This window comes from Pagrus pagrus (genome assembly GCF_965226575.1).
Source record: "Pagrus pagrus genome assembly, chromosome: 9".
Classification (NCBI taxonomy): Eukaryota; Metazoa; Chordata; class Actinopteri; order Spariformes; family Sparidae; genus Pagrus; species Pagrus pagrus.
This window is the reverse complement of record NC_140193.1, coordinates 21673009-21687267: the sequence shown is the minus strand read 5'-3', so window position 1 is coordinate 21687267 and position 14259 is coordinate 21673009. Positions and strand designations below refer to the sequence as shown.

The window sequence follows — 14259 nt, the reverse complement described above, 5'->3', positions numbered from 1 at the left end:
GCTGTTTCACATGAATTCTGCAAAATCCAAGAGTTAATCTGTTTCTGACAATCTCAGAAAACTGGTCCCACACATACCATATTATTAAAAAAAAACACATGACAATGTAACAATATGAAAAACATAAAAGAAACATGGTGTAGTAGATGCAATTTAAATCTCTTAAACAGTAAATATAAAACATGATATATATAATAGAAAATGTTTACTTCACAAGTGGAAGGGAAAATGTTTAGAGGCAGAAATACACAGTTCTAACCTGGCCTGCAAATCAACACCGTCACTACTGTCGTCACGAGCGCCCTCACAGTTAGTTTCACATTAAGCAAGGTGTTGAGACAGTGATAAGTGGTTTACACTGGGACATGCCAGCATGCACACAAAGATAAGGGCTTAAAAGAAAGAGTCACCTCCTCTTCTTGCTCCTCTCTCCTCTCTCTGGGCCAATCAGAAACTCATTCTGCTGGAGGACTGAGAAAGCATGAAGATGGTGGACGGCTCCACAGTAAGGCACGGGCGAGTGGACTGCAGTTACCCCCGAAAGAGCGAGCGGGTGCAGAGGGCAGAGTCACAGGCACACACAGGAGCAGTGGGGGGAAACAAGAGGAGGAGAGGAGAGAGTGATGAAAGGAAATTAAAGAAAAGGAACGGGGAGAAAGGAGTGATGGAGATGGAGGGTGGTGTGAATTGTGATTATGGTGGTCCATTAGGGTGCAGCGAGAAGGGAGAAAGGAGAAGAAAGAGCACAGCAGGAAGAAATCTGTCAGACCTTTCATTCATTTTTCCATTCACGGTGAAGCTCCCTTCACGGGAAGGTGAGGCTAAGCCACAGGGAACAGGAAGTCATTCTAAAACACGCTGCCACTCAAAGCTATTAGGAATCCTAATGGTCTTACTGGATGATTAATAGAGTAGAATAGATTTGCTGCCTGCTCGTATAGTTTATTACAGTCAGAATATCAGGTATCAGCTAGGATATGAGACAATTATACAGGTTGTGAACTGAAATGTGTTACTGTATGTGCTAAAAATGTTTAACTTTCTTAAAAATGGGGAAAGCATTAATTAGTCATTAGTTTATGGTTTTAGCAAAGCAAGAAAACAAAAATCTAAACTCTAACTGGGGAACAAAAGAATTCAAAGCTTCAGTTTGACCTTGGAGTCAAGCTCTTACCTGTGCACGTTCGGTGGCTGTGGGACACATGGTCCTGCAGAGGACCTTCTTAATGACATCTGGCAGCAAGCTGACCGTAATAAGCAGGATGATGCTGAGCCAGGCCGGACCGCTGGACAGCATCTGCATGAACACGTAGTACATCCTCTGGTAGTTCAGGAAGGGCCTGAGCAGCAGCAGGAAACAAAAAATGATCTGATTTTCAGAACAGGCTTAATCAACATGAAGGTTATTGATGCTGAAGAAAAAACAAAGCGGATTATACCAAATGATGCCTCCCCAGAGAAGAGAGAAAATAACGTAGAAAAGTAACGACCCCCAGATGACAAAGTGATTGATCCAGGTCCAGTGGTGTGTGTCCAAGGCAAGCTGAAACAAACAGAATAAATACATAGTAAACACTCAACCAGTCAATGAAGTCGATAGCTTTGCCTTCAGGGTTTAACTGTTGTGCAAACTGAGCGGCCAGTGAAGTCGATCATTTATGTAACACGCTAGTTAACATGAGCGCCGCAAGCTCGCATACGATCGGGCACGTGTGCAGCGGTAATGAACTCATTCGGATTGGAGGGATTACGCAATGCAATAGACAAGAGTGTCCCACACGTGCTCACACACCTTGAGCGTAACGGTGAACACCAGCACAGTAAAGACGAGAGTCCCAAAGGTCCAGTTCCCAAACATCTGCCAGGGAAGAGAGGGAGAACAGGGTTAGTGGTCACATCAGTCACACACCTGCATCCATGGATTGTTTATTAGTGAACACCCTGTGGTTTTGCAGTGCATATTCGGGCACAAAAAAGGAGCCAACAGCCACCGAACATCATATCTAAAAAAGAAAATAAAAAAAGTATTCTCTTGGACTTTCTTTTAAGCTCTGGGGCCAATTATCTGAGCATATTTTCCCATCACCTCTGAGCATCCACATGATTCTCCCTGCTTAAATCCTAGAAAGGTTCAGGCAGACATCGGGAGCGAACAGATGGAATGAGAGTTGGAAGGGAGGAGGGTGGAGGGAGAGGCAGATCAAGATGGACAAACTGGGGTTTTTTAATGTAGTAACCACAGCTGGTTGTTGGTACCAGTGCACCTATCTTCCTTCATTCATTAATCCTTTCCTTTGTGGATGAGAAAAATACTACGATTTTCTGTTTTACACCCATTTTTTGGGTTTGTCACCCGTACAAAAAGATGAAAACAGACCAGCCACTGGATGCTGGAGCGGTGAAATTAAAACCCAACCAACCCCCGAGAACTGCTACCACAAACACATGGACGTACAAGTACACACATATACACACACAAATGCACAAACACGTTAGACAGAACAACAAACAGATGTTGGATCTTAATCTATAGTACATACTAGCAATACTCCATTTACTACCACAACGAAACACAAGGATAATGTGGGGGAGCGTCTAAGGTTTCTACTATGTCAGTGGAGTTGTTAGGATCAGGTACTGTGCAGGATTCAGGGCTTTACAGAGATTAGGGGGAATAATGGAGCACTGGAAAACTACACATTCAAATGAAAGTGCATGGATGATGTGAAGTGAGAGAGGATGAAACGGGATGAAACGGTCAAACTGAAAGCTTAAACGGTACGACAGGAACTAAAAAAGCGTGAAAGACAGAGAGAGCTGACAGGGAGGGAGACAGGCTTACCATCTGTGTGTTGGTGGTCATAAGCTGAGGAAGAAGAAGAAGAAGAAGAGGAAGAAGAAGAAAAAGGAGAGGAAGAGGAGCAAAATAAAGAGAGAGGAAGCAGAGAGAAGGAGGGGGAAGAAAAAAGAGAAAGGAATCAGGACAAAGGGTAAAATGAATTTCAGGATGTTTCAACTTAAAAAACAGGACCAAAGGCAATCAAAACAGTTGACATGATACAAATTAACAATACAGAGAAAGATGCTATTGCGTTGTCGATATGAATGGAGATCCAATGTTGCTGACCTACAGGGGGGCTGGGATAGAAACCTTACTGTTAAATGACAAAAACATGACCACAAAGTCAGTCTATAACACTTAACGCCTCTTTCATGAGAATCCAATGGAGATGGATGAGTGTTCGTTCAGAAACTTTGTGTCCATTATCCTCTTTTCATTTCCCTAAAAGTGCTTTAACTGGTCTATTTCTACCTTGCTCCTCTGTTGACAGAGACAGAGACTTACCTGGCCATTGCTGGTGAAGGTGGTGTTGTCAAACAGGAAGTAGGCACCAAAGAAGAAGATAACAGCGTCAAACACACCCAGGCATGTCCAATACAGGAAGACAGGCCAGCGGAGGAGGGAGTTCTTCGCTATGTCCCTAAAGACAGGGAAAAACAGAACAAAGCAAAATGAGCAAAAGCAGCTAATGTAGCATTATAAAGGTCGCGGACAACATGTCTCCTTCGACCTCACCTGTACAAGGAGGGATCCCTCTTGAGCGTCTCCATGGTGACGTGCTGCTCAACCAGGCTGTAGAGGAGGATGGGAAGTGAGGTGAAGCTGATGTTGTACAACGTCAAGTAGGCTGTGTCGTACAGAGGCTGCAGAGGGACAATAAACATACGTCAGACATCTGGAAAGGAAAAGGCCATCCTGAAATTTTAAGTTACATCATTTTTTTGGCCACTTGAGGGCAGCATTCATTTCACAGTTAGCAATATGGAAGACACATGACAGCATAAGCTTTTTTGTGGGGAAAAATGTCTGGTCCTTCAGCTAGTCGCTAACTTTTTGCCACATTTCCACCCTAAGTACCCAGAATTTGCAAACTTTTAGGCCCAGGAACTACTTTTAAAAGGTAAATTGAGCCCATTGTTGGCTTCCTTTCCACCACAGTCTAATGGTGCGTTCCATCTGAATTTGGCAGTCGAAATTTCCGAGTTCTTGGTCGACATCATCATTTCATCTGAAAAGCCCCCCCATTTTCGACTCAGAAAGTCGGAGACACCTCACCAACCCAAGCATTACACAGAGTTCTGTCCAACTTCTATCAGTTGCTCCAGTGTTTTTATGCCAAAATAACTTCAACTAGGGTATGACGTCATTCATTCAAATAAACAAAAACATTTTTATAGTGGCTGAAAAATGTTGCAAGTACTCGACCAATCAGAAATGTTCAGTGCTGCAAGCCCCACCCTGAAAGTTCCTTACTTTTGGAAGGTACTACTGAAATAATGTCCACAGAGCTTAATTTAGACCCTGTGCCCTGCACTGAAAAGGTTCCTGATCCCTAGAGAAAGTTCCTGCGGCTGAAAAGCGGCTTTTATCTGCCTTTTATTGCTGGGCAGGTACCATGAAGTTAATGTATTAGAGTTGTCTGCTCCAGCTAGAAACATGATTGATGACAATGGAGTTTGTGGGCTGTGAAATCAAAACAATGAGCTAAAAGAGGTGAAAATGCTCAGAACAGCTGAGAGTAACTAGAGTAGGTAGTTTCTCTGTGGGTCCGTCAATGTGAGCTACACCTTTCACATTACGTCATTTGATCCATTGTTAACATGAAAATATGAATTCCTGCAGCTTTAAAAAATAAACGTTAAAGGGAAACTCCACCAAATGTACACATTAGAGTGTGTTTACAGGTCTTGGGGAGTAATACTGCATATGTGAAAACAGTACTACAAAGCCTTTTGTGGCTCCAGAGGAAGCTGCATGTAATCTGATTAATTGCCTCCAGTGATGTCACTCAGTGGCTACATTGCCTTTGAAAAGCAATAACTAATATATAAAGCTGGTTTAATCCAGACCACTGTGAGAATATGTAATGTGTACATAGTGTATTTAAACACTCCGCTGTGTGCTTGCAGACTGCAGCTCTAACACAGTGTTAAGTGCTTACCTGCTGGGAGAACCCACAGAAGAACTGATACAGGAACTGAGGGAAGATGAAGCATACATTCTGCAAAAGATTTAAGAGGAGAAAAAACAACGAATGGAGAGAGTGATAGGCTTGTGACAAGTACACATGAGGAGATTTGAAGAATCTAAAAATGCTACTATCTACACATTTCTGTTTATGCAGAGATTGTGAGCTATAAGCTGACTGAGTGGGCCGCACAGAGCTGGCCTGCCAAAAGGAAAAAATGAATCAGTTGGCAGGGCACTGCTTGCTGTGGAAGCCGCCCACACTGATCATCGTAGCCATGAATCCAGGAGAGAACGCCGCACCAGGGATTCATGAATCCGGTAATCTGTCAAAGTAGCTGCAAAATCTGGTTCTTTGTAGCTCAGTGTTGCACTGGGAATTACTATAAAGTGATTAAAATGACTGAGTACACGAGGCATCCGTCTTGTACCTTATAGAAGAAGTACTGAACGAGTTCAGCAATTCGGATGTAATAGTAGTGCCCGTGAACGAGCAGCATCTTCTTCAGGTGTTTGAACTTGGGGATGGCATAGTCACTGTTTCTCGCTGCCTGTCGGCCTTCTTTACCCATGATGCCTTAAGGAGAAAGAGAGGTTGGTTACTTATAATCAGATCAAGAACGTAACACAAGAGGGGGGTTAACACCTATCTATACAGACACTAATGTTTACAGCAGAATATAGGTGAGATATGCGAAAAGAAATCTAGTTCTAACATCTTTTATCAGCTGAATTTGTGGGTATACGTGACCATTTTAAAATCAAGTTTCATATTTTGCTTTTTATAGGTTATCTATTACACTTATTCAATTTCGAGACAGGAATTGTGTTTACAATTTACTATTCCTGCATTATATAGTTGCTATAATCTTGATAGTTTACAGACAGATGTCAAACATTCTGCTTCAGTACATATCCATCACAAACTGATCACCCAATTTCTGTGATTCTTGCCTAAAAATGTTTGTTTATATTATGTGTTTTTGCGCAAAAAAACAAACACTGACGCAAACATCTTCATTAGATTGTTTTACTCTCAATCATCAATATATATGGGCTTTAAAAAACAACTCAGCCTCTTAATAGAAACAATGTAATGTATATATTAATGGATGAAATGAGCTCACCAATGCCCACATGTGCTTCCAAGATCATGCTGACATCATTAGCTCCATCGCCGATGGCAAGGGTTATGGGGTGCTCCTTGGAAGCTTTAATTAGTTTCACAATCTGCCGAAAACAAAAACTTCAGTAACTACAGCTGTACCTCATTCAGGAATGTGCTTTGAGTATATTTTTGAAGTGAAGTGCAGTTCTCTCACCTGTGCTTTCTGCAGTGGTGCCATGCGACAGCAGAGCACAGCGCTACAGTTGCGACAGATCTCTAGAAAAATATCTCTGTAGTTGCCAGGCCCGGCTCCCTCCTGGTTAGGCTTCAGTACTGCAGACAAAGTGGCCCCGTCGATGATCAGACCGAAATCAAGGCAGTCGACTGACAACCTGGAACAAAATATCACAGATCAGAAGGGAGCTTTTCACACAACACAACAGATTAGTCTTGATCTTCTACTGATATAACCAGTTGTAAGTGCAACTTTAATTTATGATTATGTGATACATGGATCCACAACATTGACCACATGAACTGGTGTAAACACTGCTGAGCACCAACAATAAGTCGATTGACAGAATGTTTATCAGCAACTACTTCGATAATCGATTAACCATATCAAGTAAAAATGTGATGGTTACAATTTAATGCCTTTTTCTTGTCTTACATTTCAATAAGTTGAACACTTTTAGCTTCTGGACTGCTGATTGGACAATAGAAGACATCTGAGGTAGGGATGCACTGATTTTTTGGCTGAACATCAGCATTGCTCTATAAACGCCTTGTTGACTGCTGTTGGCCCTAACCTAACACTCACTGATAGCAGCGGCCGATGTGTGCGGTGGCACATTCATCGCTATCCGACAAATTGTTATTTTGAACTTCGGTATTTCACAATCAGTGCATCCCTAATTTGAAGAAATTGTGACAGTTCAGTTAACTGACAGAATAAAAAGCAGATTAATGGATGGTAATAGTAAATAATCATCAGTTGCAGTCTTAATATACAGAAGATATCTGCGTGCATAATCTCATACCCAGAAATCGAGCGTTGTCTGAGAACGGTCCTGTTTAGTTCAAACAGCACATCATGCAGACTCTGCTCCTCTGTGCGTTTCTTGGTCAGCTCCAGGATCTGGGTGCTGCGACGGAACAGCTTGCTGGCATAGCAGGTAGCCGCCGCCGTCTCCATCTTGTCCCCTGTCAGGACCCAAACCTTCATCCCCGCCTTGTGCAGCGACTCAATGGTGTCTGCGGCTTTCTCCTGGAGCCTGCGCATCAATACGTCAATAAGTGTTTCAGCCTCCAGCGGGGTAGGTAAAAGCATCCATCAAAACTTCAATCCATCAATTACCAACTGGTGATAACTCATCAATGCGTGACCACCCCTGTCCCTGCCCATCACCAGTTTATCTACTGGGGAGTCAAACTGTCAGGCAGCCGATCGATCGGTTAAGGAAAACTACCTCTGCAGGTCAATACTGAAATCTGCCTTGTTGGAGCACAAACACATCTTATATTTTTAACAGAGCAAAAAATGAAAAAAAGGCACAAAAGGCACAGCACGGGTTGGCACTAAGTCACTTATCAGAGCTCAGACTGAACCTTCTTTTACCTCATGAGTCATTACAATGCTTTGAAGAGGACTTCATGACTCATTAATCTTCCCTCGGTCCCCCTGCTGCTGCACTGTTTTTAAATCCCCCCCCCCAGCCCTCTCTCCACGGGGACCGACCTGTCCTCCACTGCCGTAGCGCCCAAAAGCACAAAGTCCCTCTCGATGATGTCATAGGCATGTGCCAGCCTCTGCTCCCTGTCCTGCAGGGCCAGCTTGGCTTCGGTCAGGTGATGACACGCCTCCTCGTAGTCGGACTGCGACAGCCTTTTGAAGGCGACGCACAGAGTCCGCAGCCCCTCCTGTGAGAGAGACGCGGAGGAAGTTGTCATGTGATCCAATGTAAGTTTGCTTAATATGGGTTTTGAAATGACAATACTACAGTACAATCCGTTTTGCTTTAAAACAGCATTACACAGGGTTTTTTATGGCCACTTAAGAGAGGCAGATAAAGTTTTCATGGTGAAAGTGTTCGCAAACAGTTGTTTTTTACACTTGAACGTGCGTTAGGAGTCGTGTTTCTGGCCAGCTGACAAATGTTGAGTCCAGTTTTCTTTCTCCTTTTAGCTCTTCTTTGATTTTCCAAATATCTGGCTCTTAAACTGCTGAATGCTCCACTATTCTCAGCAGCAAGTCACTAACTTTGTCTGTCTGACACTTGGTGCAGAGCCAACAGAGGAAAGTTGTGGCCCGTAAAACCAAAGCAATGAGCTGAAAGATGAGCAGAGCTGGGTGATAATTATCTGCGGGTGAAACAGTCGACCCCTTGCAAATCACCAGCTAGTGTTAATATAGAAAATACAGATTTTTATACAGAGCTATTGTTAAAATACATTTTGATCTGATTGAGAAATTCATATTCAACGTAACTTTGCTAAATTTAGCTATTGACAATAACATTTAAGTCATCATGGGCCACTGAACCTGTTTTGTTTATAAAGTTATTTCACATTAGACAGAAGCTGATGAGGAAATATTAATGCACTGAATGATAGTTATGCCGAAACTGGCCTGATTCAATGTCTCATTTTAAATCTGTAATTGTCGACCTGAACACTTACCACAGCATTCTGCTCCACCCGTGCTTTCACCTGCTCCACCTTCCCGGACACCACCCGAGGAAATATGGACGAGTCGGCTCCCTTACAAAACAGCAGGTATTCTCCTGTGATCGCACAAACACACACAAAAAGAAAACAGTTCAAACAAACTGCAAGAGCGACGCAGGGTGTCTAATCATGGATTTATTAAATGCATTAACATAGTCGTGATATCTGTTACCTGAGCTTGACTTGACTATGACGCTCATTCTCCTCCTGACAGAGTCAAAGTTGAGAACGTGGAGCAGCTCAAACCTGGAAGAGAGACAGTCCTGGCATAAAGAAGGGCTCGCTTTCTCACGTTCATTAATCTTCTTTAGTGGGTTTTTTCTCAAGTCTTGCAAATGAAGTAAAAATAGTCCTCAGTTCTATTTGCACATCGTCTGTTTTGTAAGTACTATTTACTATTATGGTAATATCAAAAACAGAAAGCAAGTGACTGATTGTCAAACAGTACCTTCAGCAGATCATTATTTCATCTGTACTAGAATTTAGTGTGATTAGTATATATGATGTTTTCTGAAGTACTTCTGAATGCAGTGTCATCGAATCCACTTCTAACTAAATGATTCTGTTTGATGATCCTTGAGCGCCTGAATATGCAAACTGTAATTCAAATGAACCACAACACAGACGGATGATCTCAGGCGAAGGTTTGTGATGTGTGCTCAGCGCGTTTTAGACTAGCAGTCTGTGTGAAGGGCCAAAAGGCTCAGATTTACTATAAATGGTTACAAAAAAAAAACAACAAATGTGAGACTACTCTGGAACCGTTTTGCTTTCTCTCCAATCTGCTGGATACAACCCCCCCTCCTCCCCTCTCCCGCTCCCTTCGCTTCCTTAAAATAGCTCACTATTGACAGGCCACTGCAGAGAGTGATGGAGAGAGAGGCTGGTTACACGAACACTTCCTACAGATCAAAAACCTCAGACAATTTCCGCCGACCGCTCTCTAATGGAATCTTGCTGCCTCTCATTCTTACGGACCAGGTGGATCTGATTGAGCAGTTTCTTCAAACAACCATCTGCTCCACTCTTTAGAGGGTTTTTTTTGTAACAGCTGTTTAACATGAAACACAATCCTCTCTCCAGGCAGCTGATGTACGACCACACCTCCATCAGCTGAATCACGCCTCCTGCGGTGTGACCACAACAGAGCCTCAACTGACCAACCTTTCAATCTCGTCGTCTTTGTTGAGGATCTCCATGTGGTTGTCTTTCAGTCGCAGGTAGGTGTAACCCAGCCTGGCAACGCAAAGTGAGGGAGAAGGTTTGTGTTAGTCTGACAGAAGCATCTGTGTACACTGCGCAGAGTTACCCTCTTGGAAAGGCTAAAGGTGGTCTGACGCATTTAGTGTAACTTTAGTACAGCTACTACAGAACTGCACATCTGCGAAAGCAATATCCGACAGCAGCGCCCTGTGATCTGGCATGTTGGACTGTGTGTAAGTCACGTATGTCAAAGGCCACATTCAGACTTAAAATAGCACCGTGCTTCAAAACAACATATCGGCCTGTGTTGGTGTGAGCATGTGGCTCCAGGTGACAGTCAGAAGGTCACATTAGTTCCAGGTGCGGTCCGGTTTGAATACTACAGTCATGAGTTTAAAGCTTATGTGATGCAAAAACACTGCACAGTGGTTTGTAAAAGAGACGCACCAACACAATCTTTTTTTTAAATTTCCAATCCAATTCCAGTGGAATTGTACCATTTATTAATTATAGTTAATATAAAGTGTTACTGATTTCTATACATGACTTCAAAAGCCAACAAGAAATTGACAATCAATCAATCAGACTGACTAGATGAAGCCTAGATCAGTACGTGGATCTGTGACATCGATCCTACATGAGATAAGTGAATTACATCTGTTTCACTCCCTGATGTCGATATTGGTTGGGATCGAAAGCAGCGGCACAGAGACGTGTGTGTTTGAGATTTCAGACAGTGTTTAACTGCAAAGGATTCCCAACCAAATTCAATTTCCCAACGATTCATTAAAGTTTAATTTATCCTAATCCCAGATAATTTAGACACTATGAATAGTCTTGGCAGTTCTTACATCGTTCCTCTGATGTTAATGCAAACAACCTGAAACTGAAGCTGATAGTCACAGTTTACCTACGTGCTTACCTTTTCATTCCCTCCACCAAAGCCACCTCATCCGGTGAGGAGGAGATGTAGAAGGAGGTGGGCCGGCCCTGGTGGATGCCCCTCTTGATACCATCCACTGTCTCCTCCTCCTTCACCTGCACTGTGTGACACAGACACAGCGCCCGGAAAAACAGATCCTCGTGTTCCTACAGACACAAAGCCGTACATTATGATCCTTTGTACCTTCTTTATATAGATGCAACGGTTAGTTTCAAAGCAGCATCACTGAACGGCAATACAGAAGGTAAAAATTTGGTGTTCATAATATGTTTTTTTTTCCAAATATTAATCCTGAAGTTCCTTGCTATTTTATGCCCATGTTTGGTGCTATAACTGTATTTACGCAGAACTACATATCAATAAGAAAGTATATCCATGAAAATCTTTGCTCTAAAGTTTTGTGTACATTTAAGTCTTGGCGAGGAGTGCTCCTCTTCCTCGCTCTCTGCTGCCCATGCTGACAACACATTTTTTCTTCTATTAAATCTAAACAAATCACAGTTGCCACTGCCAGAAACGCAAGGCTCATCACTTTTCTGTGTACCAGAGGACTTTTTTTGCTCCATGTAAGACACAGCGAACACTTAGGAGTTATAAAGAAAATGTCATAGTTTTCCTGAACTGGATACAAGCTGTATCCCTACTGTGTTTATCAGCAATGGAAATGAGCGAAACAGACATTTGTTTATGATATCGAAATGTCAAAAATAATTACTTCATCTGCCTGACAACGTGACACGTTAATCTGTATGTTTGGCTCACTCACATTTTTCAACTAAAATATGTGAAAGTTTTCTTCCCTCTCATCTCCGTCTCTATTCAGCAGCAGAGTAAGCGCAGCCAAGAGTCTATTCAGGCTGGATTCACAAGCCTGTTAGCTTTGTCAAACACTTACTCTCCTGTATCCTCCAGGTGAGGAATCAATCATGTCTATACTGGAGGCAGCGCTAAGGATTTGGCCGTTGCAGATGGCATGCGGGATGTAGACGTTCCCATCGACACAGCATTCAATAAACTCCATGTTGTTCTCAGTCAGGGTGCCCGTCTTATCAGTAAACACATACTCCACCTGGGAGGGAAGGAAGGGAGAGGGTAGGGTAAGGGCACGTCTGCAAACTGCTTAAAAGCAGATACTGTATGCAAATGTGCGTGTGTGTGCGTGTGCACGCTCGTGTACCTGTCCCAGCTCTTCATTCAGATCGGAGGTGTTGACCTGAGCGCCCTCTCCCAGCTCTTCGTCGAACATTTCCTCATCCCAGGTGATGAAATAGGAGCCAAGGAATTTCTGCATCTCCACCGTCACGTACATAGAGACTGGGATGATGTAATTAAATAAGACCATGAAGGCCAGGAAGTCTGTGAATGCTCGGATCACCTGGAGTGAGGGAGGAATAAAGACAGCAGCTATGAAGTTTTGTGTGAAATTAAGGCTAAGTGGGGATGTTCCTAACGACTAATTTTCCTGACCTTGAAATAGATGTTTTTACTTAGACTTGTCGACACTCAGAAAGCAGTCAAAATTAAATTATGAACATTCCTCATTATGATCAATTAACAGTGTCGGGTGGCTGCGTAATATATTTCTGAACCTGAAAATGAGCATATATATATATATATGTCTCCTTTGACCATAGTTGTTGATAATAAAGACAGACATGACATTTCAGTGCAAATAATGTGGAAATGTAAATGTAATTGTGTGCATTTATAGAATATATACAATAAGTTTAACTAGTATTTCTGGTGCTGACTAGCGAGGGTAGCAACGTTTGATGCACTGTGTTTTTCAGTTCGAGGTTGGTGAACACACCACGTGGCGTTGGCGCTCGTTCTCAGTCCTGTGGTTGTACCAGGGCTCGTCTCGGTCAGGAGACCACTGCCAAGCGTATTTCAGAACAGTGTTGATCACCGCTTTACTGATGAGGATGCACAGATACACTATCAGAAAGGCATTCATCGACCTGCAGGAACACAGAGCGAAGATCAGGAAGAGGAAAAAGGAAATGTACCAGTCCTCAAAAAACAATTCTTGCGCGAATTCTTGACTATACATCTAAATTGTGTAGTTAAAGAAATGGGAGATGTTAATCATACTTTTCTACAGCAGAGCGTTTCTGAGATTTAGACTGGTAATTTAGCGCCATCTTGGTCTCCATACCAGTGTAGACTGCAACGGCTGAGGGGAGAGAAAACAAGGCAAGAATTAACAAAGACAACAAGCCTTTCCTCAAACTTTTCTCAATCAACAACATTGAGAAGACTCTAAACAGAGTGAATCCACATGTCACTACCATAAATATGTTGTGTGTTCTTCAACGTGGCTCCTCTAAGGAGCAAGTTCTCAGCCCCAAGTGGTCTGCAGGAATGAAACACGAGCCTTGGATGAATTTATTTTAGGAACATCATGAAAGACATTTGATTAATTGAGAAAAAGAGTTGGCTTCGTCTATAAAAAATATCTAAAAAGTACATGACTCCATAAAAGAAGTACCCTCACCTAGCCACAGGCTCTTCTTTGTCCTTGTAAATATTGATGCGTCCCACAAATCTGCAAAAAAAGTCATGGAAAAATGAAATCAAGAGAGGCCTAAAAGGGAATATCTGCCTCCAAGATTGAAGCAGATAATATGTGTGCATCAGTGAGCGTGTGTCACACTCACTTGTAGAGGTCAGGCTGCGGTTGTTCACATTCAATAGTGGCATGTAGCGAATCCACCTCCTGCTCCGTTCTAAATGCCATGGTATCTGGTACAGCATAATAGGTCTGAGACAGAAAGGTGGAGGAAGGGGGAAAGAGGAGAAGACAACAGAGGAAAATGTCACCCACAGCTACTAATGAGAGCAGGGTGCATGTGACTCCTCAGCCAGGCTTCCTGCAGATTTTCTAAATGATGGGAGCGCCTGGGAGGTGGGCTGTTATAGACCGCTCCCCGGGTCAGCAGGAGACAGCACGCTGGGATGGTGAACGCATCAGGGGGTCACCCCTGGGGCATGTGTGAGGAGGGTGGGTGGAGTACTCTACGCTACGCTGTGGGATATATTTACTGTATGTGTGTGTGTGTGTGTGTGTGTGTGTGTGTGTGCTCAGCCATGCGTATCCGCGTGTGGAGTGACATCAATGCACATCAGAGGGGCAGTGTGAATGTGAAATGTGGTGTATGACCATGTGTCACCTGCACTCGTACGCATGTTTGTGTCTGTGTTCATGTGTTGATAAGTTCATGGCAGCAGCTTAACAATTATTTTCAT

At 43.0% G+C, this 14259-nt stretch overlaps 1 protein-coding gene across 6 annotated transcripts in view; it reads right to left on the bottom strand.

Moving 5' to 3' along the window:
• LOC311262288 (phospholipid-transporting ATPase IH-like) overlaps positions 1 to 14259 on the bottom strand; it is a 39287-nt gene that overhangs the window by 6682 nt on the left and 18346 nt on the right. For 2 of the 6 annotated variants that reach the window (XM_084361568.1, XM_084361569.1), the window contains exons 7-30: positions 13671 to 13774; positions 13508 to 13558; positions 13302 to 13366; positions 13105 to 13186; positions 12821 to 12971; positions 12188 to 12385; positions 11906 to 12079; positions 10990 to 11156; positions 10029 to 10100; positions 9037 to 9110; positions 8817 to 8920; positions 7876 to 8057; positions 7178 to 7411; positions 6352 to 6529; positions 6157 to 6259; positions 5461 to 5606; positions 5004 to 5063; positions 3578 to 3705; positions 3347 to 3482; positions 2843 to 2866; positions 1793 to 1858; positions 1440 to 1543; positions 1175 to 1340; positions 411 to 525 (exon numbers count right to left, since the gene is read on the bottom strand). In XM_084361568.1, coding sequence (XP_084217694.1) covers positions 448 to 525; positions 1175 to 1340; positions 1440 to 1543; positions 1793 to 1858; positions 2843 to 2866; positions 3347 to 3482; positions 3578 to 3705; positions 5004 to 5063; positions 5461 to 5606; positions 6157 to 6259; positions 6352 to 6529; positions 7178 to 7411; positions 7876 to 8057; positions 8817 to 8920; positions 9037 to 9110; positions 10029 to 10100; positions 10990 to 11156; positions 11906 to 12079; positions 12188 to 12385; positions 12821 to 12971; positions 13105 to 13186; positions 13302 to 13366; positions 13508 to 13558; positions 13671 to 13774 — 2847 coding nt within the window. In that variant the 3' untranslated portion in view covers positions 411 to 447. The remainder of the gene's footprint in view (positions 1 to 410; positions 526 to 1174; positions 1341 to 1439; positions 1544 to 1792; positions 1859 to 2842; positions 2867 to 3346; positions 3483 to 3577; positions 3706 to 5003; positions 5064 to 5460; positions 5607 to 6156; positions 6260 to 6351; positions 6530 to 7177; positions 7412 to 7875; positions 8058 to 8816; positions 8921 to 9036; positions 9111 to 10028; positions 10101 to 10989; positions 11157 to 11905; positions 12080 to 12187; positions 12386 to 12820; positions 12972 to 13104; positions 13187 to 13301; positions 13367 to 13507; positions 13559 to 13670; positions 13775 to 14259) is intronic. The other 4 variants (XM_084361565.1, XM_084361567.1, XM_084361570.1 and 1 more) reach the window with 3 other exon arrangements.